This window comes from Panicum virgatum, chromosome 3K (assembly GCF_016808335.1).
Source record: "Panicum virgatum strain AP13 chromosome 3K, P.virgatum_v5, whole genome shotgun sequence".
NCBI lineage: Eukaryota > Viridiplantae > Streptophyta > Magnoliopsida > Poales > Poaceae > Panicum > Panicum virgatum.
In genome coordinates this window covers 905502-928936 of record NC_053138.1, presented here as the reverse complement: position 1 = coordinate 928936, position 23435 = coordinate 905502, and the positions used below count along the sequence as shown (strand labels likewise).

The following is a 23435-nucleotide window of genomic DNA, read 5'->3' as shown; positions in this document are numbered from 1 at the left end:
ATTAGAAGAAGGGCAATCACCTTATTTTTCCCACATCGGATTCCAATTCTAAAACAAAATCTACGCCAACTACCTAATTATTGCAGTGTTCTTGGAATGTTATTTCTTTTTTCCTTTGAAATTGGGATGCCATTTCCACTTGCACAAAAGGCTGTAAAACTGCTGGAGCCTAGTCATATATGCCAACAAATATTAATACACCAAAAAACTGTAGACTGCTCAAAGCCAAATAAAGGTGTTATGCCAACCTCTAGTAACGTTAGGTAATCATGTCTCTTAAATATCAAAAAAAAATTGAAAACACAGCTCCTCGATTTTTCTGCCTTTGGTTCAAATTTTGAACTTCTCATGCGGACTGGTCTTACCATCGTTCAACGAATATTACTACTACTGATTTGTATATTTACATTCAGAAAGCTCGATAGCACAAAAATATGATTAGAATCAAATTGGGGTCTGCAACCAGTAGCGTCAAAATCAAAATTTGAACCTCCTCGATCATTCATCCCTAGTTTGAAATCAAAGCATCTCTTTGATCCTTGGCTCCTTGTCATGCAAGAAAGACAACCGCTCAATTCAGGCCCTGTTTAGTTGGTTTTACATGTAAACGCAAAAAAATTTTGCGTGGGAATCTTGCCAATTTGAAGTACTAAATGAAGTCTATTTACAAAACTTTTTGCACAGATGAATTGTAAATCACGAGACGAATCTAATGATGCTAATTAATCCATGATTAATTAATAATTAGCGGATGATTATTGTAGCATCACTGTTGCAAATCATGGATTAAGTAGGCTCATTAGATTCGTCTCGCGATTTACAGCCCAACCATGCAAAAAGTTTTATAAATAGACTTCATTTAGTACTTCAAATTAGCAAGATTCTTTTGCACTTTTTTGCGTTTACAGCTTTTTTGTGTTTACGGGGTGGGAACTAAACAGGGCCTCAAATTCCGCACCAAAATTTTCCCAAAGCATTGATGGAGGGAAACGGAACAGCCAGTTGTGGTGGCAATCCAACCAGCCTATTTAATAACTGTACCCTGACTCCTCTCCTTGTAATTCCCCTGCTTTTCACCACCCCTTCCTCCTCTCCATCGATCTACCCCTTCAAGAAGAAGCAAAAAAACCACCACCTGATAATAACAGACGCGCTCCTGCTCCCCAAGGCGAGTGCCATGGACGCTTGGGAGGCCACCAAGGTGGTGTTCGACCGGGTGCGCGCACTAGACCCCGACAACGCCTCCAAGATCATGGGCCTGCTCCTCATCCAGGACAACAGCGACAAGGAGCTCATCCGCCTCGCCTTCGGCCCCGAGCACCTCCTCCGCGCCTTCATCGCCAGCGCGCGCGCCGAGCTCGCCGGCAAGCCCGCGTCTCCACCATTGCTCGTACCCAGCCCGCTGCAGACCGGCCCACCCTGGGGCATATCGAGCCTTGGAAGCGGCGACCATCAGTCGCCGTTCGCCACCACCGAGTATGTCGGGTATGACGACGGCGACGCGTTCTACCCCGAGAACGAGCATGATTGCTGGTCCCCGGTGAGCGGCGGACACCGCCGGAGCTTCTCGCTGAGTGATGCCGAGGTGGCCGCGTGGAGGCCGTGCACATACTTCGCGTGTGGTTATTGCAAGTACGGCTCCTCTTGCCAGTTCTTGCACGGCCCGCCTGAAGACGACGCGGCAGCGACGGAGCGTGAGATAGCGGTCATGCGCGCCAAGGCCTTGGCCGCCGCGCGGCCGCATCAGCACATGGCACCGGCATTCCCCTTCTCGCCGTCGCCGCTCAAAGGCGTCGACCTCAACTTCCTGCTCCACCACCAGCAGCAGAACGAACCCCAAAGGTGCCATTTTTACCACCAAAGATTGCATGTTGCTTTTCTATCTTGCGTCCTTTCCTAATTTTGCGTTGCTGTTTCAGGAAGGCCATGCTACTTGGCCGCGGCGACATGCACAGGTTCCCGGTGCACTCGCCTCGGATGGACCGCGGCGACCTCATCGCCGGCCCTGCCGCGAGGCAGATCTACCTGACATTCCCGGCCAACTCCACCTTCAGCGAGGAAGACGTGTCCAACTACTTCAGGTACCAAGCACGCCGCCATTGTTGCGTTCTGTTTCGTTTACGTTGTCTCCTAGTAGTCCAGTAATGGACGAGACAAAATTGATTGATCGTGATGCACCTTTGGTTGCAACAATCGAGCAGCATGTACGGGCCGGTGCAGGACGTGCGCATCCCTTACCAGCAGAAGCGCATGTTCGGCTTCGTCACCTTCGTCTATGCGGAGAGCGTGAGGATCATCCTGAGCAAGGGCAACCCGCATTTCGTGTGCGACGCGCGCGTGCTCGTCAAGCCATACAAGGAGATGGGCAAGTTCCGCGACAGGTTCAGGTCCATTGTGTCTCCCATCCTGACAATGCACGTTGCTTGTCTCTTGACGGATTTTGTTTCTAAAGGAACTTTTCAATTGCTTTTATTTTTGTCTGATTGCAGGAAGTTGCAGCACCCGCACCATGGGGATTTCGCTGGCTGCACGTCGCCCACTGGATTGCTTGATTCCAAGGACCCCTTTGATCTGAAGCAGCCACAGATTGGTGAGTAGTAATAGTTCTTTTTTCTACATGCATGTATTCTTGCCGCATATTGTTGTAGATTGCAGGTGTTTTGACATGTTGATTTTGCAATTGTTAGGACCCAGGATGATGTACTAGACCATTACTAACCACGAGGTGTATCTGAGGAGGAAGCTCAAAGGGCAGCAGCAAGCGGCCGAGCTGCAGCAAGCCATTGAGATGGAGGGACGCCGGTTCATGGGGCTGCAGCCCCTTGACCTCAGGAGCAGGGATCACCATCTTGGCTCCCCCATGCCTCTTGGACAAGCTCAAGGTCAACTTCTTGACCCTGACAAGTTTTTGTCTCTTGCACTGGTGAGGTGCTTGCAGGTTGTGACATTGAATCCATGGTTTTTTGTTGTAGATAACAATTTGAACAGTACCAGATTTGCAATGAGTGCGCCTGCAGCTACTGCAATCTCTGCTGCTGATGCAGAAGGCAAGCACGAGGAGCAGCAGGAAGAGGATGGTGATGCCGGTCGCAAGCAGACGGTCAACCTTGGGGAAGTGGAGAAAAGAGAATCTGGTCCTGTGACAGCAACTCAAAATGTTGCTTTTGGCTTCCAAGAAAGGTAAGATTGTTGTTATGGAGTAAAATATTTACCGAACGGATAAGGAGTGGGAAAAGAGCAGCATAGAGAAATAAGGCAAACCTGCCTTAACTTTTCCTTTCTTTTGGCATGTTTGCATGGGTGATATTCTTAGTCCCGCCACACTTTTCCCACTTCTGTCATTGACTCTAATTTCTCTTTTTGAAAAGCTTACTCTAAATTTGCCATGTGCAATAAATTATTGCAACAACTTATATATAGTTATAGTTTGGCAAAGAGGTGACAACATGTGATAGCTAATAAGGCGTGCATTTTGTCTATTGTGAGGTAGATAGGGTGTTAGGGTGACTGGTGATAGGTTCCCTTGAATGGAAGTAACAAAAGGGGAAAAGAAAATCCATGGCAGAGGGTAGGGGGTGTTGACACAGAATCGCGCCAAACACACTCGAATGCGCTAGAACGTGCGACAATCGTCAAAACGATCAACACAGCGAAAATCCTGGGCAAACCGGTCTGATCGGTGCCGCCAACCGGTCTGACTGGTGTAGGCAAGGAACCCGCGAAAACCTAGCACAGCGAGCTCGGGAGGGACCTCGTCGGAGCTCGTGAACGTAGGGTTGTCCTGAGGTCGGCAGGCCACTCAGAACGTCTTCAAACGCCGTCGAGACGAATGAAGAAAGCAGTCTAGGGTTGAAAAAGTCTAGGGTTTGAGAGACAAAAAGTAATGCGATATTTTGATTGATTCGATTGGGAATAACCTCAATCGGCCTTAGCCTTTATATTTATAGGCCGGGGAAGACGTACTCATTCACGAGTAGGATTATAAAAAGACTCTTTACAAAAACCCTAATTTTACTCGGACTGTACAGACCAGACCGGTCTGACCGGTCAGACCGGCCGGCCTCGGCAGGTGCCAAATTTGGCTGTCAATAGGGGGAAGGAGAAAAGAAACTAATGACCACAACTAATGGCTATTGTTAAGCAGTATCTCGGTGCAACTTGTTCCCTTTTTTTGGATTTGGTCTTGGTCTTTCCAGGATTGATATGTTCCTTGTTTGTTTGAATTGCAGTGGCATGGTGGACCACATATTACCTGAGAGCCCGTTTGCATTTCCAACCAAGACCTCTACTGATACTGATACAATAGCCCAAAATGGCAACATCGACAACAACAGCCCTCATCATGTGGCTTCATCCCTCTTCCCACCTACATCCAACCTTGAGCTGCCTCCATACAGGTCCTGCTTCTTTCAGGTGCCCAGGTAATAAAAATTCAGTAACAATCATTCATAGCTAGTATTTACAAAACTACGCAACTTAAAAACTCTTATTCATAAGTGTAACCTAAGTATTTCATTTTAGTCGAAGTAGTGGAACATTGGTAGTTTAGATAGCATTGGGGGGCTAATAGTCAAATTGGTAATTTTATTAGTGCTTCAAACATAGTGCTTTGAGTTAACCCATTTGAAATAATCGAGGTGTTATGCATACTGCATACATGGGCTTGCCTCTTGGGTAGGGGTTGAGCTAAAACTGGATTTTAGACACAATTTTTTTCTTATTACTATTTACAATTACAGCAGGGTGTTTTGTTATTGCTAGTCATGTGGCAAGAAAGATTATTTACCTCTGTTATTTTTTCAGGTTTTCTCCTGGACATGAAGCGATTGGCATGTGAATGCAGAACAAAAAAGAGGGGGTCTCCTTTCCTCTAATCTGGGAGTAAGTATAAACAACCTTGTCTTTCTTTATGAGAGTCCTGTAAGCCTGGAACAATCAGCTAGTCAATCATGACACGTATAAAATTAGCTTCTGGGACCTCTCGATGATTGTTCTAATTGTATTTTTATGTGTCTGCAGGGACTATCATGACCCCATCAAGTGGAGGAAAGGGTAGAAAGCTTTAACAAATAGTAGGTATATCTTCAGAGAGGGAACAACAACAGCAACAAATTAAAGAAACAAATCTAGGTTGTTTTAGCTCTAGGTAAATAATAGTCATTTAGTAGCTCCTGCGGGTATCAAGAACAAAGATCAAAAGGTCCATCTGGTATGCTCGTTTGTAGATGATAACTAGTCCTGGCAGTCTGTTGTAGTGAAGTGACATGTCTGCATTCCAAAAAAAATCATAGGGTGGAGAGGTAAAGGAGTGGACAAGCATGATGCCGCGACTGTCGCTCAGGATCAGAGCACCCACTGGTGCAGAACATCAATCATCGAAGCAAATTTCGAGCTAATCCTCCATGGAGATAGTAGGCCGGTGTCCACTACGATACATGAAAGTTTAATTTTTCAAAATAAAAAAAAGTTTAAAATTTCTAAGTATATTGACTAATTAAGTCGCTGCACATTATTGAGCACACTAGTTGCCTGCAATGTCTACGTGAGTATTGGTGGTATATCCCGGCCGGGAGTATATATATGTCATTCATCAGCATCCAATCCATGGATGCAAAACCAAAAGAGTACTTAATTTGTTTGAGCTACGTGTTTCATTAATTATCATACAAGTAACTAATTATTACGCCAAACGTGCAAAACAAAAAAAAAAGCAGAAGGAGACGAATAAGATCGAAACAAATTTGATACAAAGTAGCAGGTTCAGTACAGGACGATTTCCATATAGTAATTATACAACACAGCAGGACGATTTCCATAATTTTATTGTGCAGAGGATGGGAACATGCATGTCTCTGCAGCATATATAATTAAGCAAGATATATAGTTTATTTCATATTCCTCTGGGCCCTGGTGTTGTATATTGTAGCCGGCCGCCGGCCGGGTTTGACGTAGACCCCAATTGCATCGAGAAGCCAGCCGGAGCGTCCCCAGAAGCCGACGATGCTGGCGCCGTCCGCCGCCGGCACAGAGAATAGCGTCCCCGCCGCCGCAGCGGTGTTGCCGTACGGCCCGTACGTCCTGCCGGTGCTGGTGCGGAAGGTCAGCGAGGTGATGACGACATCGGGGACGCCTCCGAAACGCCCAATTGTCCCCTCCACTGCAGTGACACGCTCGCCTGCAGACAACTTGATCTGCATATATGCATGCAAGATCGAGCACAAGCAAGCAATAAGTCGATGATGCGCGTATTGGGGTTATCGGTATTAGTCTATCAACTCGTGCTTTCGCACGAACTAGTTAGAGATATCTAATAATTATCTATCTTACACTCTCTTTAACTAATTAAATATTTTAATCCATTACTACAAAGATATATATTTATCATTATGTAATTGTAATAAATGTGATAGGTTTAGTTACTAACAATTTTTTCTCCCTTCACATCACCCCTCCATATATGTTTGATATACATTTAACTGAACACTTTGTTTGAGCTATGTGAACAACATGAAAATTGATATTCTTATCTTTTTTCATATATATGAATATATGGTGACAAATAAATTATGGTTAGTATGTTTCTATAAATAATATATTAATATAATGATAGAAATAGTAATTTAGAATTTTATATTGATGTGCTTTAAGATTGTATTATAATAACATAATTTTGATTCAGATTTGGGGTTCATTCTAACTTTTTATTATGTTATCATTGGATAATATATATAAAAAATTAGGGAGTTATTTGATATTATTTTATAATGGCATAAGTGGGTAATTTACATGAAGATTAGGGGTTTACTTTAGATTAGTTCTTTATAATGGCAGAGGTGGGTATTTTAGATACATATTTAGGGGGTTACTTTAGTCTATTTTTATAATGACAAAGGTGGGTAATTTATTAAAAAAATAACATGTCCAATGGCTATTATGATTAGAGTTGCTGAATTGATGGCCGGATGTTTCTGATTTTTGTGAGAATTTGTAGGATTTATCTATTTTTTTAGACTGTCCACCTAGGATCATAGATGGCTTCACCTGAAGGCTTCAAAAAAAGTCTCCAATTAATAATAGTAAGATAAAATACCGTGGCATGATGTAACTCTGCGGATTGGTGGCGACCCCACGGGCCCGCAGTTCGGATTCGGTTACTGCTGGCTGCTGCTTGGTCTCCGGAGTAGGAGTAGGAGTAGGAGTAGGAGTAGGAGTAGTGGCAGGCCAAGGAGTGGATGCCACTGACGGAGTGGTGCAAGATGATGCTATGGAGGCGAGGAGCGACGGGGCCGCGCATGTAGAAAGCCTGCCCGCCGGATCCACCCCATGGCCCAACGCTGATCACGCAATACAAAAACATAGTATATGTTCAGAAGAGGAACTGATCGATTATATATTGCAACAAGTACACACAATAATTAAACAGTTAATTGAAAAGAAAATATATAGTACCCTATATATATCGTAGTAAAAAAGAAAGGAAGAAAGAAAGATGCATGTACCGAAGTATGATTTGTGTGATGTGTGTGGGCCTTGGGGTTAGCACCACTGCTAGAACTATCTCGGCCGTCAACCCATGACAGTGGGATGTAGGGCTGCTGCTGCTGCTTCGACTGCTTATTAGCTGCTGAGCTTTCATCACGATTGCGGCTCGCCGGAAAGGGCACCCACATCACCTGCTCTACCCTGCTGCCTTGCCGTCTTCCAGATCCCCAAATATTGTTGGTATCCCAAAGCTCCTGAAACAAAGAAATAAATCATTGAAAAACCAGCTTCATCGTTCCCTTGGCAACAATCAGCAGTTACAGCGGTGGACGCGGCGTGGAGTGCTACCTTGGCGAGGTAGCCGAGGGCCCCCCTGATGGTGAAGCTGACCCTGACGCTGTCCGGCCTCCTCTCGAGCGCCCGCCCCAGCTGGATGCCGGTGAGGAGAGCGCCGGTGTACATCAACAGGGGCACCACCTCCATGAGCAGCAAGAAGGCAGCCCCGGAGAGCTTGATGAGCTTTGCCATCTCCGATCTGACGACTTCTCTTCTCTGCTTGCTGTATCTATCCCTATAGGAGTACATATACATATACTCCGTCCGATCGATCGTATGTATCGATTAATTCATTTTAATTGTCATTATCGCGCGCCTCTTGTCTGTCAATCAGCTGCCGGTGCCAACACGCTGATCGGACACATCCAAGGAAACAACGTTATATTTTTTTTTTGAAACAATACGGCAAACTTTATTCATACAAGATAGTTACATCGTTCATCAACGAGTCTAAAATAAAACTAGGGGGCTCATCAACCCAAATATAATTTTGTTTACATTGCTGAGCTCTTCTACCTAAATTGTGAGCCACCTGATTTGCCTCCCTGCTACAGTGTTCAATAGATATATCTTGAAACCCACTCCAGATGATATTGCAATCATCATATATTGCAGCTGCCGAATTTGCGGAGAAGCCTCCCTCTTTCATAATTTGTACCACTTCCATGCAATCCGATTGAACGATTAGTCGGTTGCACCCTATATGCTGAGCTAGCATTAATCCCTCTTTCAGCGCATAAGCCTCTGCCATCAGAGCATCAACAAGATGTGGTACGAAACTATGAGCTGCTATCAGCATACCTCCAGAGCAATCTCTTATGATTGAACCAACACTTCCACAACCACCATTTTCGTCGTAACCGGCATCAACGTTAACCATGACTTTACCCTCTGGTGGTTTCTTCCATCCCTGCCTTAAAACTGAGGTTTTCTTCGTTGCCAGCTTGTAATTCTTGGTAAGTGCCGCAATGGCCATGGCAGACCTTGACGGTCGCTGAACAGTCTCTCCATGAACCAATTGTCGACGTTCCCACCATATGTACCAAGCAGCTGTAATAACAAGCTCAGCAAAGCCCACATCTAGATTCTGAATTTGCTCCTCCCTTGTAATAATTTCCTCAAGAATCACTGAGCCCGATCTATCAGTCAATGTTAGGCTCTGTATCTTCTCTTCAATTCCCAACGATCGCCACACTTTCTTTGCTCGTTCACATGTAAAAATCATATGTGTAATATCCTCAGCTCCACTCTGACAAACTAGGCAGCCACCAGAATCACCAACATGCCTGTTTGCAAGTATAGCACGACATGGCAGGAGGCCTTTGAGTGCCCGCCAACCAAATATCTTAATCTTTGTAGGGACCTTCAATTTCCATAAACTCTTCCAAAGCCGACTTCTTGATGCAGTACTCGGCTGCACTTGAATACTTCTTACCCCATATTTGTATTCCCATTGGCAGTGATATGCAGATTTGACTGAAAAAATACCACTTCTATTATACTGCCAGGCCACCAAGTCTTCCCTACCCGAGAGGATAGGGATTTGCATAATTCGGTAGACATCAGTCGGCCAAAATATAGTCTTCAGCAACTCTTCATCCCAAGTAGAATTTATAGGATTGATCAATTCATCAACAGTAGTCACCAAATTATCCCCCTTAACTGTTTGTATTTTCATATTATGACTTCCCGGGATCCAATTATCTTCCCAAATCTTTATCTGTGTCCCATCGTCTACTCTCCAAATATATCCTTGCTTGAAACATTGCAACCATGCTAAGATACTCTGCCAGGTATATGAGCTCCCACTCTTTACTCTGGCATTTAACAATTTACCATCTGGATAGTACCGAGCTCGGAGCACTCTAGCACATAAAGAATCTGGATCACATAACAACCTCCAAACCTGCTTTGCAAGCATAGCCAGGTTGAAAGACTGTAAATCCCTGAAGCCCATGCCACCCTTATCCTTTGGCATACACATCTTCCTCCATTTTTGCCAATGGATTCTCTTATGATCATTATCATCCCCCCACCAGTACTGCGAGATGGCACTTGTAATTCCTTTGCAGATTTTTCCCGGAATTTTAAACACCATCATGGCATATACTGGGACGGCCTGAGCTATAGATTTAATAAGAGTCTCCTTCCCTCCCATGCTGAGGGTTTTTTCCTGCCAACCATCTATTCGGGTCACCACCCTATCCACCAAATGACGGAAACAATCACTACGGTCAGCTCCTACCAGAGCAGGAAGACCAAGATATTTGTCACTTAGTGATTCTGTCATAATACTCAAAGTTTGGCATACTTCAGTCTTTATCTCAACCTCTGTATTGCTGGAAAAATAAATACTTGATTTGGCTTCGCTTAACTTTTGTCCAGAATTAGCACAATAGCTATTTAATATATTAGCTAAACAATCTGCATTCTTCTTATCAGCTTGCATTAAGATGAGTGAGTCGTCTGCAAAGAGGAGATGAGAAACTGTCGGTGCTCCTCTGCAAACTTTCACTCCATCCAATTCTCCTCTTTCTTCTGCTTTCTTTATCATACACGACAAGCCTTCAGCTACCATCAGAAACAAATAAGGGGATAGCGGATCCCCTTGACGCAGCCCTCTAGTAGGTGTAAAGATATCTGTTTCAAAATTATTGAAACGAACATTATATCTGACCGAAGTAACACATGCCATCACAAGCTTAATCCACCGTTGGTCAAAACCAATTTTAGCCATAATCTTTTCCAGAAACCCCCACTCAACTCTATCATAAGCTTTATTCATATCCAGCTTGATTGCACATAAGCCCTTACTTCCTTTCTTCCTCTTCATTGTGTGTATGCACTCATAAGCTAATAATATATTATCCGTTATCAATCTCCCCGGAACAAAAGCACTCTGATGGTCACTGATAATCTCGGGTAATATTGCTTTCAGTCTAAAGGATAACATCTTGGATATAATCTTATACACAACATTGCATAAAGATATAGGACGAAATTGAGTCACCTTGTCAGGACTGACGATCTTAGGAATCATGACAATGGTTGTATCATTCCATCCTGTCGGTACTGTTGCATTCTGGATTGCTCCTAGCACCTCCCCCACAAGCTCATCCTCCAACAGATTGTAGAATCTTTTGAAAAATATTGCATGAAGACCATCCGGCCCTGGAGCTTTCAAATCACCAATGCTAAATATAGCTCTTTTCACCTCCTCTCTGGTAAACGGTGCCAGGAGGAGTTGGTTCATCTCAGCTGATACTTTCCTATCCACATCAGCTAAGATTCCTTCATCAATTTCCACTACTTCCCTTGTAAATAAATTTTCAAAATATTCCTTCACCATTGCACCCATGGTTTGCATATCTACGTGGCGTACCCCTTGTTCATCCACCAACCCCTTCACTAGGTTTTTTTTCTTATGGCTGGATGCAAAATGATGAAAAAACTGGTATTTCTATCACCGTGCTTAAGCCAGTTAGCACGTGCTCGTTGTACCCAAAAAATCTCCTCTTGTTCTAACAGCAGCTCTAGTTGGAGAAGAATTTCCTTTTGAGCTGCTATTGACTCATCCGTCATCGGACCTCTTTTTAATTTTTCCAATTCCTTTCTCAACTTCTTTATACGATGGACATGTTTCTTTAAAACTTCCTTGTCCCACACATGCAGGTCTGAATGGACTTGATTGACCCGCATCATCAATGGCGTTCCCTGTCCTTGGGCCAAGGCCCCCTTCCAGGCTGTCTACACCACCTCCTGAACTGTATCTTCTTTTAGCCATCTAGCTTCAAAACGCCTCGGTATGCAATCAGCATTAATCTGTTGTGCACCAGTCGGTTCAGTAATAACACATATAGGCCTATGATCTGATTTCAAAAATTCGCCGTTTACCAATTCAGCATCAGGAAACAAATTCCTCCATTGGGCATTAGCAACACCTCTGTCCAGTCGTTCACGAATTTTCCCTCTATGCCAGGTGTAGATGTCACCTATATAGCCAATATCAGTTAGCTCACAATCATCTAAAGCATCATGAAAAGCTTGGAGATGCCTCTGTAATCTTGCCCTTCCTCCTTCCTTCTCATGGTGATACAAAATCTCATTAAAATCCCCTACTGCCAACCCGGGTAAAGAATTTGTATCCCTATTCTTCAAAGACCGCATCGCCTCAAAAATTTGGTCTTTTTGATCCCAATTTGGTTCCCCATAAATTCCAGTTAAACGCCAATCGCCTCCTTCGCCCACAACAGCATCAATATAATACTGAGAGACGTTTAACTGTTTCACCACCACCCCCTTATTCCATAGCATCAATAATCCTCCGCTACGACCATCACTCTCATGAATGAGAAACTTATCACAACCCAACCTTCGCTTCAGTTTTTCTGCCTTTGATTTCCCCAGATGTGTCTCAGACAGAAAAAGAACATCTGGTTTCTCCCGCTTCTGGACCTCAAGAAGCCCTCGAACTGCCCGAGGACTCGAAAGTCCTCGGCAGTTCCATGCTAAGATTTTCATTGCGACCGGCCACTTCCCTCGAAGGGAAGCGCCGATATAACATTGGAATTCGCTGAACCATCATCCTCCCCACTGCCATTCCTTCGAGGCCTCTTCTTTTCCTGCGCTTTTGTAGCAGCACCGCCCAAATTAAACCGGCTTAAATGCACTAACCATCATCTTAATACTTAATCAAGTTACTGTGCACTTAAAACGGTGTAATCTGACAGGCTGTCGGGTAAATCCCGATTAAACTACTGTACTCCAGAATCACAATTGCACTAGTAGATCCGTACGAAGACGAGCACAGGTGATACCAGCATACAGAAAAACTTCAAATTAATTTACAACATAGGTTTTACATAAAAAGTTCGAATACAAACGACAGAGTTCAAAAGTACAGCGAAAGGTTAAAAACTGAGTTCGAAATACGATACGATAACCACGACGATGATAAAAGGTGAGCTCCACATCCTGCCCACCGATGTGACGCCAACCTGCCCGATCTTCATGGGGAAGACGGGGCCCACACGACGGTCCAACCCGGAGGAAGCGGCTGTCCAATCCAGGACGCACAGACCTCCTCGAAGTCCGCGAGGACACAACCTGCTCAGAAAGGTTACAACAACAACCCTGAGTATACTAATACTCAGCAAGGCTTACCCGACTTTGGGTATACTTAGCCCATTACCTTGACATGCAAAGCTTTTTGGCTCTGGAGTTCTTTTGCTGAAAGGCTGCTAGAAGTGAATCCTTACTTTCAATATTTTAGCTCCATTTAGTGCAGCGAGTATTAACTAAATTCGCCTAAACATCTAGAGCACACATGGTAGATCAAATTAATTCTTCAAAACAACAGATACAACAATCCGCCTTCACCTTTCGAAGCTTATTCCACTTCTTACTACGATGTGACGCAGTGACCAAGGTTCTCTTAACCGAGAGAGACGGCGAATCGATCCGATTTAACCTTGCAAGGTGGACCTAACTCACACGACACATGAAAACCCCGTCGGGCCACACACGTCAACTGTTCCCATCATCACCCCGACGTCTGAATCACGCCTGCCAAAACCCGGGTGAAGGGTCCCTCACGGCGAACTCCCAGAGAACCCGGAGGCGACATACTATCCAACACCCGCCATCATTCCACTCCCAGAGTAGCAGGTCGCGATTCAAAGTATCGTTGCAAATCAGGTAATTAGCTTACCGGTTTCGACTACCTCCTACTTCCGGCATGTGGTTAGTACTGTTCAATCCTCAGTCATCAGGGCCAACAACGGTACGGTCCTCAATCGACACAGGCGGAAAATTCATTTTCTCATCTAATCCATATCCATACTCCAACTCATTTCCGCCCGGTCTCCAATTCTCTTTACTCATCAACTCATCTCGAAGCCATAGCTAAGGGATCAAGATCCTAAACTCGCGAGTGACAGTAATCACTCGACTTCTACCAAAATCCTACTTAGCAGAGCATTTCTATCGACACCTGTACACTAGTATAGGCCCACGGTACCTAGGGAAAACATGCATACTATGGTTCCATTCAACTCCTAGAACATAAATGCACAATACTTAAATAAACATTGAATAATTTAAATTATGGTTATGCTCCGGGGCTTGCCTTGCAGGTCAGCGGGGTTAACAACTTCTTCGCAAGTGGGCTCGCCTGCGTCTTCCTGCTGCTCTCCCACCTGCGGCTCCTGGATCGGCTCAGCGATCAGCTCGTAGGCAGCTTCGTTCGTGGTATCTACACGAATAAAAATATGCCATGCAACAATTAGAACACAGTGCAATGCATGAGTGCTTCTGATGCGATGCATTTCAAAACGATGCAATGCCATGCGGTTCAGAAGTTCAACTTGTTTTAGCATGAAGTGTTTCCTTCAAAACAACAACTCCTAAACTTGCTTACAGCAGCATGGATTAAGACAGACGCTTGTTTTGTTGAGGTTACACATGCATGAAAAATAAACAACTAACAACATTTATATAAAGAAAAGAGCATAGCTAGGGCAAAATTATAAGTAAAAACCTAACTTGCATACATGATCTAGCAAAACAATTACCAGCTCAACGTGAAAGCAGTACAGTATGCCACCTAAATTTTTCCAACAATTATTAACGATAGAAAGTATTTATTTTTGCCCTAGCAAGCTAAACCCAACACAAAAATATCTACACAAAAGTACACTACAACAGGTTATGAAAATTTTACAGTGGACTACACATGATAAGATGAGGCTACTAAATTATTTTTAGAATTTTTAGATCAACAGAACTGCAGAAATAAAATAGACAAGCTCAAACACATGGTAAAATCTAGCAGGGCTAAAACTGACATTTGACATGCATGGGTATTTTTCTTCTAAAGATTTTAGTTTTAGAAACCTAACAAAATTGGGTTTGCATTTTTAGGATTTTCCTGCGAATTTCTATGGATTTTTAAATTTGCAGCCAAAATAAGAAAAGGAAAAACATTAAGGGGGGCTGACAGCCGGGCCCCACTTGCCAGTGGGCGCCGGCCCAGCACCCACCCCCCTCCTCTGCTTCGTGCCCGCACGCGCGGGGCGTGGCCCGACAGCCCACTGCGGCGCTCCCCGCCGGCGGGGCCGACCGGCGGCGCTGCGGCGGGGCCGAGCCGAGGCCCAGGGCGGCCGGGGGTGCATGGAGGCGCAGGGGGAGCTTGCGCAGTAGCTCGCGGCGGCGCGCGGCGTTCCGGCGATGGCAAGGCCAAGCGGCGGAAAGGCGAGGCGGGGCGAGCACCAGGGAGGCCAAGCAGCGGTGGGGCGCGCGGTGGTGGCGCACGGCCCCGCGCAGGGAGGGCTGGCGGCGTGCGCGCGCGGCGGGCGGCGTGTCCGCGACGGCGTGACGGCGATTCGGTGGCGGCGGCCGCGGATTCGGGTGGGGAGAGGGTCGGGGAGCAGGAGAGGGTTGCAGGGGAGCTCACCACGGCTCGATTTGGGGCGGAGGAGCGGCTCGACGGAGAGGGGCGGAGCTCGGCGGGAACGGCGATGGCGGCGGCGGTCTGGGCCCTGAGTTCGGCCGGCGAACGGCACAAACGGGCTCAGAGAGGGGCGGTGGAGGTGGAGGGCAAGGTGGATCGGGGTTCGGGAGGGTCGATGCGCGAGGAACGGCGGCGGAGCGACGAACGACGGCCGGCGCGACGAGCTCTGCTCGCTTCGGCTCGCCGTGCACTGAGGAAGGAGAAGGGAGGATTAGGACGGGACGGGAAGCTTCGAGGCGTCCGCGAGAGGAGAAGAGCGGCGTCGGGGCGCGATTGCCGACGCGTGGAAGATCGCCGGCGTCCAGACGCCGACGCCGGTATGGGCGTCACAGGAGAAACACTGGAGCGGCACAGTGTCACATTTGAACGATTTTTACTCGAGTTTGACATGCCAAAACTCAAATTTTCATATAGGAACTTGAAATTTGGCCAAAATAAAAGTTGTAGAGGAAGGAAAGATCTACAACTTTCGTTTTGGGCGAAAATTGATTTGAAGCTCGGATTAAGGAGAAAAATGTAGACGAACACGGCTAAAATAATGTTTAACGCGCGGACTCGGTTAACGCTAATGACGCGCTTAAGCTATGATTAGTGATTAAATGCATGATTAGCGAGCATGATTAACACAGGGGTGTTACATCTTTCAAAGGACTTATTGGATTATCATTATGGCCTGAGTTCTCCAATAGACTAACTTGCATGGCCACCCGACCTGAACCATCACCATCTATTTCATCCTCACCAGTTGTGTCCATGTAGTTACTCTGATCATCCTCCGAATCTCCGTGTCCTCCTCCTCTTCCGCGCCCTCTGCCTCTAGCTCTTCCCCTTCCTCCGCGATCCTCCCTCCCTACCATCAGTGGCATGAAGGGAACTCTCAACCAATCTCCCCATTGACAGCTTTCCTTCGGGTGAACACCATCACCACATTCAGTCACCTCATGTCCCATACAACCACAGAAGAAACAAAACCTCGGGAGTTTTTCATATTGCACCATATATTGCATGCGTTCCTTCAGTGTGATCGAAACCACACGCACCAATGGTTTCTGAAGATCAAGCCAGACCTTAGTGCGGAGGTATGGCGTAGAATTGATTTTCCCTTCATTGACAACCAATGTTATTGGATCCCCAACCTTCCTCGCAACTTTCTCAGCTAATACTCTCTTTTACATAAGATCCTCCGGTATACCTTGAATTCTTGCCCAGACTGGAATCTTATCCAGCTTGTATGTCGTCACATTAGAGAACCCATCATATTCCTCCATGACTATTGCCGCTCCTCTAAATATCCATAGACTTCCTTCCATCACCCTCGTCCAGTCTCCTAGGCAGTGGAGTTGGACCAAGAACAAGTTCCCCTCCAACGCCTTGAACGTAACCTCCTTCGCCGCTGCCCATGCATTACATCATCGGAAAAAGGCAAAAAAATACTAGTCTACTCTACTCTAGAGCATCCATTTGGCATTTTCCGCATATAAAAAAACCGTCACTTTGACGATTTTGGGTGAACATATGGGCCTGTATCTACTCTACGGCCCATCAGCCTACCTACCTCTACCTGCCCGTGTGAAAGTAACTTTGGAGCCCAGCCCTCAGGCCTTCGCTGCCAGTGGCGGGCCTACTGATTTGGCCCATAAAAGGATCGGAGGTGGCCCAGCCCAGCCCACTCCCGGACCGCATCTCCCCGTCACCAGGCTCGGCGGCGCGGCTCCCGCGGTCGTCACCGGCTGGCGGCGCCGCAGCAGCAGCGCGGCTCACTGCCTCCCATACAACCCCACGCCCCTGCCCCCACCAACCAGCCCTAGCGACTCGCGGTGCCCCGACCTGACCTGGCCGGCCTCGACCTCGGGGGCTCGGCCGCCTGAGACGCCAACTCGCTCGCTCGACCGGCCGTCCCTTCAGTCCTTCACCCTTGTGCTCACTGCTCTACAGGTTAGGGTCTCTCCAACAAGTTGATCTTTTTTCTTTCCATCATATTTGTGTACAAATTGGGACTAGGATACGCTAGTAGTGGTGAATTAGTAGTAAAGCAATTTAGGGATTTATTAGTCAGTAGAGCACTTGGTTTGACAAATTGCAATAATTTAGCCTTAAAATTAGAGGTTGATATCTTCTTGTTACTACTGTTATGTCTTGTCATTTGTCAGAAAAGTGGGAGAGGGTTAAATCAAGAGATGTTATGTCCAATTTAAGTTGTTATTTGGAGACATTTTTAATGTATTACTGCACTTTTGGTTATTTCCGAATTGTTTGGAGATATTTCGAATTGATGGATTTTGTTTTGTTTGTACCATATTGCATTTGAAATTCTTTTGCTAGGACTACTCAAGGTTCAAATCCTGGGTCTGCCACTCCCAGACGTGCCGCCGTCCAGTGCTTCCCATCGCCGCAGCCATGCTCAGGCATCTCCGGCGACCCCTCCGCGCTTTTCACCGCCTATCCACCACCGGACACGCAGCCTGCGATCCCATCCCTCTCCACTGGTGAGTTTGCCCAGCCCCATACCATTACTCTGTAAACCCACCTTTTTTCCCCCTTCCTTCAAATTGTCATGCCCGTCTCCCAGCAAATCAGTACTGCTACCACTTACCTAGCCAGAGTAGCGGTGTACAACGGCCACTTCACTTTGCCGCGCCGCACTTTGTTTATGTTTACCTCTTCTTTCAAACTACGATACGTCGATACTTCATCCCATTCCCCCGGATGTTGTCAAGTACTGAATGGAGTTGCCAATGTGACAGTACAAGAGACGGTTCGAACTTCTCCTTTTCTTCTTCTCTCACTCATTCTTGTTTCGAAATTTGAGTTCTGTAATTCTGGTCCAACCTAAATGCAACGATTAACTACTTAGGACTGATACTTGCTACATTTTTCAAGCAGTAGTTTGTGCGCTGATGCCATTGTAGGGGTTCAGAGTGAAAACATTTTTCAAGTAGTTTTTATCCGATGGCAAGCGTCTATATCGATGATGCTGGAAATTGCATTTCTAAATATTTGATTGCCGAACTATAAATTGCAAGTATTAACTTTTGCATTCCCCCTTACAAGGTTCATAGTTGATTTCTTAAGGAGACAATGTTTCATAAACTCTTCCTTTTTATTTACACTGTGCAGGTTCTGGAGTTCGCATATAGTGGTACACACCTCTGCATCTGAATAAAGAATTTCATTTTCCTTAATTCTGTTTAGTCCAGTGTTCTTAAAGCATCGCCTAGGCGGCAAGATGTACCTATGGCGCCACAGGATGCCTTTTCGCCTTAAGAACCATGGTTTAGTCCTAAACTATTTGCGCCTCTGGCTCATCTTTTTAGCCCATATCTGGTTGGTATAACAAGCATGCTACTAGAGAATTCTCTACTTCCGAAAAAGTTACCAGAGGTCGAGTATATCAGCCGGAGGAGTTAGAACCAACTACACCTGCAAAGGTACCCACAACAATATCACTCTGTTTTGTATTGAGATATTTCTATATATCTTGTAATTATTTTGTTTGCCAGTCTTTCCTTCTTGTTGTTACTATTCAGAGATCCTATATTATTTTTATTTGCCCAGCAGCATGTCAAACAACCCAGTAGATATCCAAACCAGATGAATTTCTTCAGTGCTTCTACTTGGGTGCACTGACTAAATAGAATAGTTTATTGCACATTTCCAGGTTGCTTCCATATGAGCATTTATGATTCTTGAGGTTGGTAGATTATGTTTAGCTTCAAAACTGTGGCGTTATATGAGATGTGGATTACAGAATTTATCTTTCTTACACAGGATACTGATATAATAATTGATCGCATAAAAAAGAGCACAAGGGAATTGGAACGAGGGCCTATTGGAAAAAAATTGTCTTCGGCGGAGAAAAGAGAATATCTTGTCAATACTGTATGTATGTTCAGATAGCATATTATGTTTCAAATTCAAATGATGATGATACATGCACTAATAATGTGTCTACACTCTACAGAAACATTTTGAAAATTATAACTGACAACAAAGTACAGTGACGAATTTTTTAGCATGCATGTAATTCCATTTTTTTTATTTACCAGATTCAAATTGTATGGTACATTTTATAGACAGTTTTCTTTCACTTGAAGGATAATAGATATAGTTAGTTCACATCTCTCCATGATTTTCTTGACTTTGGTAGAAGAATGATGGCAGATAGTAGTTAGTTCACATCTCTCCATGGTTTTCTTGACTTCGGTAGAAGAATGAGAGCAGCTAATTTGTTATGTGATGAATTGGTCTCCTAGGAAAGTAGATTATGCTAGCACCTGTTAGCTCTTCTTTGAATGACTAATAGGATTGTATCCTCCATGAATAAAACAGTCAAACAGTGTGTTAATCATTTGGTATTGACCTGGGTGCACATAGTATATTATTGTTCAGCATGGATAAAATTACACCACTTGTGCCTATTAAATTTTTTCAAGAAGTTATTTTTTCCAGTCACCTAGCTGATATTGCCCAGTGTAGAAGAGAGGATAGGAGAGAATAATGGCTTGTATTCCTCCAAACCCTAGAAGGGTGGGATATATAGTTCCTATACATGGGCCTCTATACATGGGCTCAATATACTCCAACACCCCCCCGCAGTTTGAACTACCGGCGCAGCGGTGTTCAAGACTGGACAACAAGAAAGCTAACACCCCCCGCAGTCTGAACTACCGACGCAGCGGTGTTCAAGACTGGACAAGAAGAGAGTACAAATAGAGTACAAAGGGCAAATACCCCCCCGCAGCCACAACTAGCCACCGGCTACGTTGAGGCTGGATCGAAACTCCGAGAAGGTCGACGAGGGCAGCCCCTTGGTGAAGATGTCAGCAAACTGTGAGGTAGTCGGGACATGGAGTACCCGAACATCGCCGATGGTGACTCTGTCGCGCACGAAGTGTAGGTCGATCTCCACGTGCTTCGTCCGCTGATGCTGGACGGGGTTGGTGGAGAGGTACACAGCGCTGACGTTGTCGCAGTAGACGAGCGTGCTCTTGGCGAGCGGGCTGTGAAGCTCCGCCAAGAGCTGTCGTAGCCAGGACGCCTCCGCCACGCCGTTGGCGACAGCCCGGTACTCCGCCTCGGCACTGGAGCGGGAGACAACTGGCTGCCGCTTGGACGACCAGGAGACCAGGTTGCCGCCCAGGAAGACGGCGTAGCCGGAGGTGGAGCGACGAGTGTCCGGGCAGCCAGCCCAGTCAGCGTCGGTGTAGACCACCAGCTCAGCAGAGGACGAGCGGTGAAGTACCAGGCCGAGGTCCACAGTGCCACGGACGTACCGGAGGAGACGCTTCAGTGCAACAAGGTGTGACTCCCGGGGATCATGCATATGGAGACAGACCTGCTGAACAGCGTAGGTGAGGTCCGGCCTGGTGAAGGTGAGGTACTGCAAAGCATCGGTACCCCTTGTGGTCAGGGGAGTAACCGAGGAACACACAACGAGTCAAGCGGGGCGCCAGCTTGTAAGGAGCGGTGGCGGAGGTGTTAGGGTAACACGCACACCCGAAGACCCGAAGGTGGTCGTAGCGAGGAGGGGTACCGAAGAGAGCGTGGTGTGGAGTGGGAGCAGGAGGCGGCGCCAGTGTCGACGCCGAACGACGCCGGTACACCTGCACCGGCTCAGCGTACCGTTGCGGTGTCGGGGTCGGCGCCGAGCGGCGCCGGTACACCTGCACCGGCTGAGCGTACCGCGCAGGTGCAGGGGAAGGCACCAGGGCTGCGCGTGGCGCAGCGGGTGACACCGGGTCCGCGCGCGGCACGACCGGAGGTCCGGGGACCGCGCGTGGCGCGACCGCGGGCATCGGTGCCGCGCTCGGCGCAGCAGGGATCACCGGAAACGGTGCCGGCGTGCCGGGAAAACCTGCAGGAAAAGGACAGACAGGTAACGGTGGCTGAACCACCGGGTCAGTCAGAAACAGAGACTCCAGCTCGGGGTTAGGAGAAGGTGTAGAGGAGGTGGAGTAGGGGAAATCCGACTCGTCGAAGACGACGTGTCGGGAGATCAGGACGCCGGCTGTCGGCCGGCCATGGCGCCGGCGGCGGCGGCGGCTATAGTAGCCAGGAAACCCTATCTGATACCATGTAGAAGAGAGGATAGGAGAGAATAGTGGCTTGTATTCCTCCAAACCCTAGAAGGGTGGGATATATAGTTCCTATACATTGGCCTCTGGATGGGCATCTATACATGGGCTCAATATACTCCAACACCCAGTGCAACAAAATTACTAAATACAGTGTTATCTAACTGCAGCTCCTTGGCCTTGAAGATTCAAGAGAAGTTGTTTATGGCACCCTTGATGCTTGGGTTGCCTTTGAGCAGGATTTCCCTCTGGCTCCACTAAGGCAAGCACTTCTAGCTCTTGAAAAGGAGGAACAATGGCATAGAATTGTCCAGGTACTGTATTCTAAATTACTTTCAACTGTTTTTGTCTTCTATGCATTCTTAAGTATATTTCGTCTGATGACATACTCAGGTGATAAAATGGATGCTAAGCAAAGGGCAAGGAAACACAATGGGAACATATGAGCAATTAGTGCGTGCACTTGAGAAGGATAATAGAGCTGAGGAAGCACATGGATTCTGGCAGAAGAAAATATCCCATGACTTGCATTCAGTTCCTTGGCGTTTCTGTCATCTAATGTTGGCAATCTATTACAGAAATAATAGGCTAGATAGGCTCGTGAAGGTTTGAACCTGAACTCTGTCACTTCTGATCCAGTTTAGATTATGCTCCACTTATTTTCATATGAAAACATAACTTATTTGAATGAATTTTCCTGCCTTTTCTGATGACTTAGCTCTTCAAAGAACTAGAAGCATGTGGTCGTAAACCTCCACGCAAAGATATTATACGGAAAGTTGAAGATGCATATGAAATGCTTGGACTAATAGAAGAAAAGAAAATGTTGCTTGAAAAATACAAAGATTTATACAACAAGCCATCTCGGGGTGATCGAAAGAAAGGCTCCAAATCCAAAAGGACTGAGATGAATAAGACAGGCGGTTAGTTTCCATTCCTCATGTGAAAAAGTTCTTTCAGACATTATGCACCACGCCTGTGAAATTTCCATTTGCCTCACATGAAGAACTTAGTTCTTTTTAGGAGGATATGTGACAAGTGTTATTTTATCTTTAGAGTATCCCCCCAAGCTGCATGAGCTCAATTTATATGCTAGGGCACTATAAATCACAACGATATTATTCTGTTCTCAGTGGATGGCGGCAAGATGGAAACATCTGGAAATCTTCAAGTTGATGAGGAAACTGCTGCCACCATTAAGTCATGACAAGAGGTGATGTAAAGTATGCAGTTGATGAGTTTTAATTCACAGTTGTGTTTACATCTCCCTTATTCTGTTCTGCTTCTAGACTCATTACTGATCGATTGACCAGGCTATAAGACGAGACAAAAACTGGATGCTGCCAGCATTAACTATCTTAAATGCTCTCAGTTCATGTCTAGCTGATGCAGACAGTAGCGTGCCCCCTAATTTGTGGGACAAGCCACCACTTTTTTTTTTCCTGATGCTGTCCGTAGTTTGCAGTATTCTGAATTTTATTTTGGTAAACCTGCTTGGGCGAAACAGACCATCCCGGCTGGCATCAATGGTTACTATTGGTGTTGTCTATCCATGGACCCATGGTACAAAGGGCGGGCATTTGTATTTGTTGAGAAACTGAAAATTTTGGTTTGTTACTAAATGATGAGTATAGGCGCATCCCGTTCTTTTTGGCACCATCTAACCCTCTGACTTAGAATGACATTAAACCACCATTATGGCTTATGGGCCTGCTGTATAATCTGCACTGTTGATTGAGGGCAAAATGGTGTACACATACACCCATCCCGTATAATCCCACAGGAAGTTGAAATTTATTTATCATTTTGAGCGTTGCTGGAACTCTGAAGGTTAAAGAAAAGCATAGGAGAATCTGGATAGGTATGATAGCAGGTGAAGTGGTAAGCTAAAGCAGGTGGCCGTATCTTTGCTTTCACGATGCTTTGCCTTCCTTTTTTTCCCACCATGTGAAGACTGACGAAGCAGGCCATCAGAGATCACGGAAACATACAACGGAAACTTTGAAGCTTGTATTTTTGTTGGGCCCAGGCCA

The 23435-nt window shown here is 45.9% G+C and overlaps 2 protein-coding genes and 1 pseudogene across 5 annotated transcripts; 2 read left to right on the top strand and 1 right to left on the bottom strand.

The window, feature by feature from the left end:
* The first annotated feature begins 1177 nt into the window (after window positions 1-1177).
* Window positions 1178-4837, top strand: LOC120700508 (annotated as a pseudogene).
* A 1048-nt stretch (window positions 4838-5885) lies between these two features.
* On the bottom strand, window positions 5886-8023 carry LOC120700316. The gene is made up of 3 exons (XM_039984544.1): window positions 7831-8023; window positions 7500-7736; window positions 5886-6191 (listed from the first exon to the last, which is right to left on the bottom strand). Exons 1-3 carry the CDS (start codon window positions 8008-8010, stop codon window positions 5886-5888), a joined length of 723 nt encoding a protein of 240 aa, XP_039840478.1. The 5' UTR covers window positions 8011-8023.
* Window positions 8024-17014: 8991 nt separating this feature from the next.
* Window positions 17015-23061, top strand: LOC120696577 (pentatricopeptide repeat-containing protein At4g18975, chloroplastic-like). 4 transcript variants are annotated; one of them, XM_039979540.1, is made up of 10 exons: window positions 17015-17263; window positions 17651-17814; window positions 18446-18467; window positions 18643-18756; window positions 19097-19207; window positions 21573-21716; window positions 21796-22008; window positions 22121-22325; window positions 22536-22615; window positions 22692-23061. In XM_039979540.1, the coding sequence occupies exons 2-9, from the start codon at window positions 17726-17728 to the stop codon at window positions 22607-22609; spliced, it is 972 nt and encodes a 323-aa protein (XP_039835474.1). In that variant the 5' UTR covers window positions 17015-17263; window positions 17651-17725; the 3' UTR covers window positions 22610-22615; window positions 22692-23061. The 4 variants fall into 4 exon arrangements, with proteins under 4 accessions (XP_039835474.1, XP_039835472.1, XP_039835475.1 ...); XM_039979539.1 differs by having other exon boundaries at window positions 17114-17263; window positions 22716-23061; XM_039979538.1 differs by having other exon boundaries at window positions 22536-23061.
* Window positions 23062-23435: the final 374 nt, after the last annotated feature.

What these genes read in the sequence shown, in the direction of transcription:
- LOC120700316 (XM_039984544.1), bottom strand. Translation starts at nt 8,010, where the DNA reads ATGGCAAAGCTCATCAAGCTCTCCGGGGCTGCCTTCTTGCTGCTCATG. An exon ending in CCCTCGGCTACCTCGCCAAG is followed by an intron (nt 7,737 to 7,830) that starts GTAGCACTCCAC and finishes TCTTTGTTTCAG; the next exon opens with GAGCTTTGGGATACCAACAA. An exon ending in ATCACACAAATCATACTTCG is followed by an intron (nt 6,192 to 7,499) that starts GTACATGCATCT and finishes GCATATATGCAG; the next exon opens with ATCAAGTTGTCTGCAGGCGA.
- LOC120696577 (XM_039979540.1), top strand. Translation starts at nt 17,726, where the DNA reads ATGCTCAGGCATCTCCGGCGACCCCTCCGCGCTTTTCACCGCCTATCC. An exon ending in AACCAACTACACCTGCAAAG is followed by an intron (nt 18,757 to 19,096) that starts GTACCCACAACA and finishes TTTCTTACACAG; the next exon opens with GATACTGATATAATAATTGA. An exon ending in GAGAATATCTTGTCAATACT is followed by an intron (nt 19,208 to 21,572) that starts GTATGTATGTTC and finishes ATCTAACTGCAG; the next exon opens with CTCCTTGGCCTTGAAGATTC.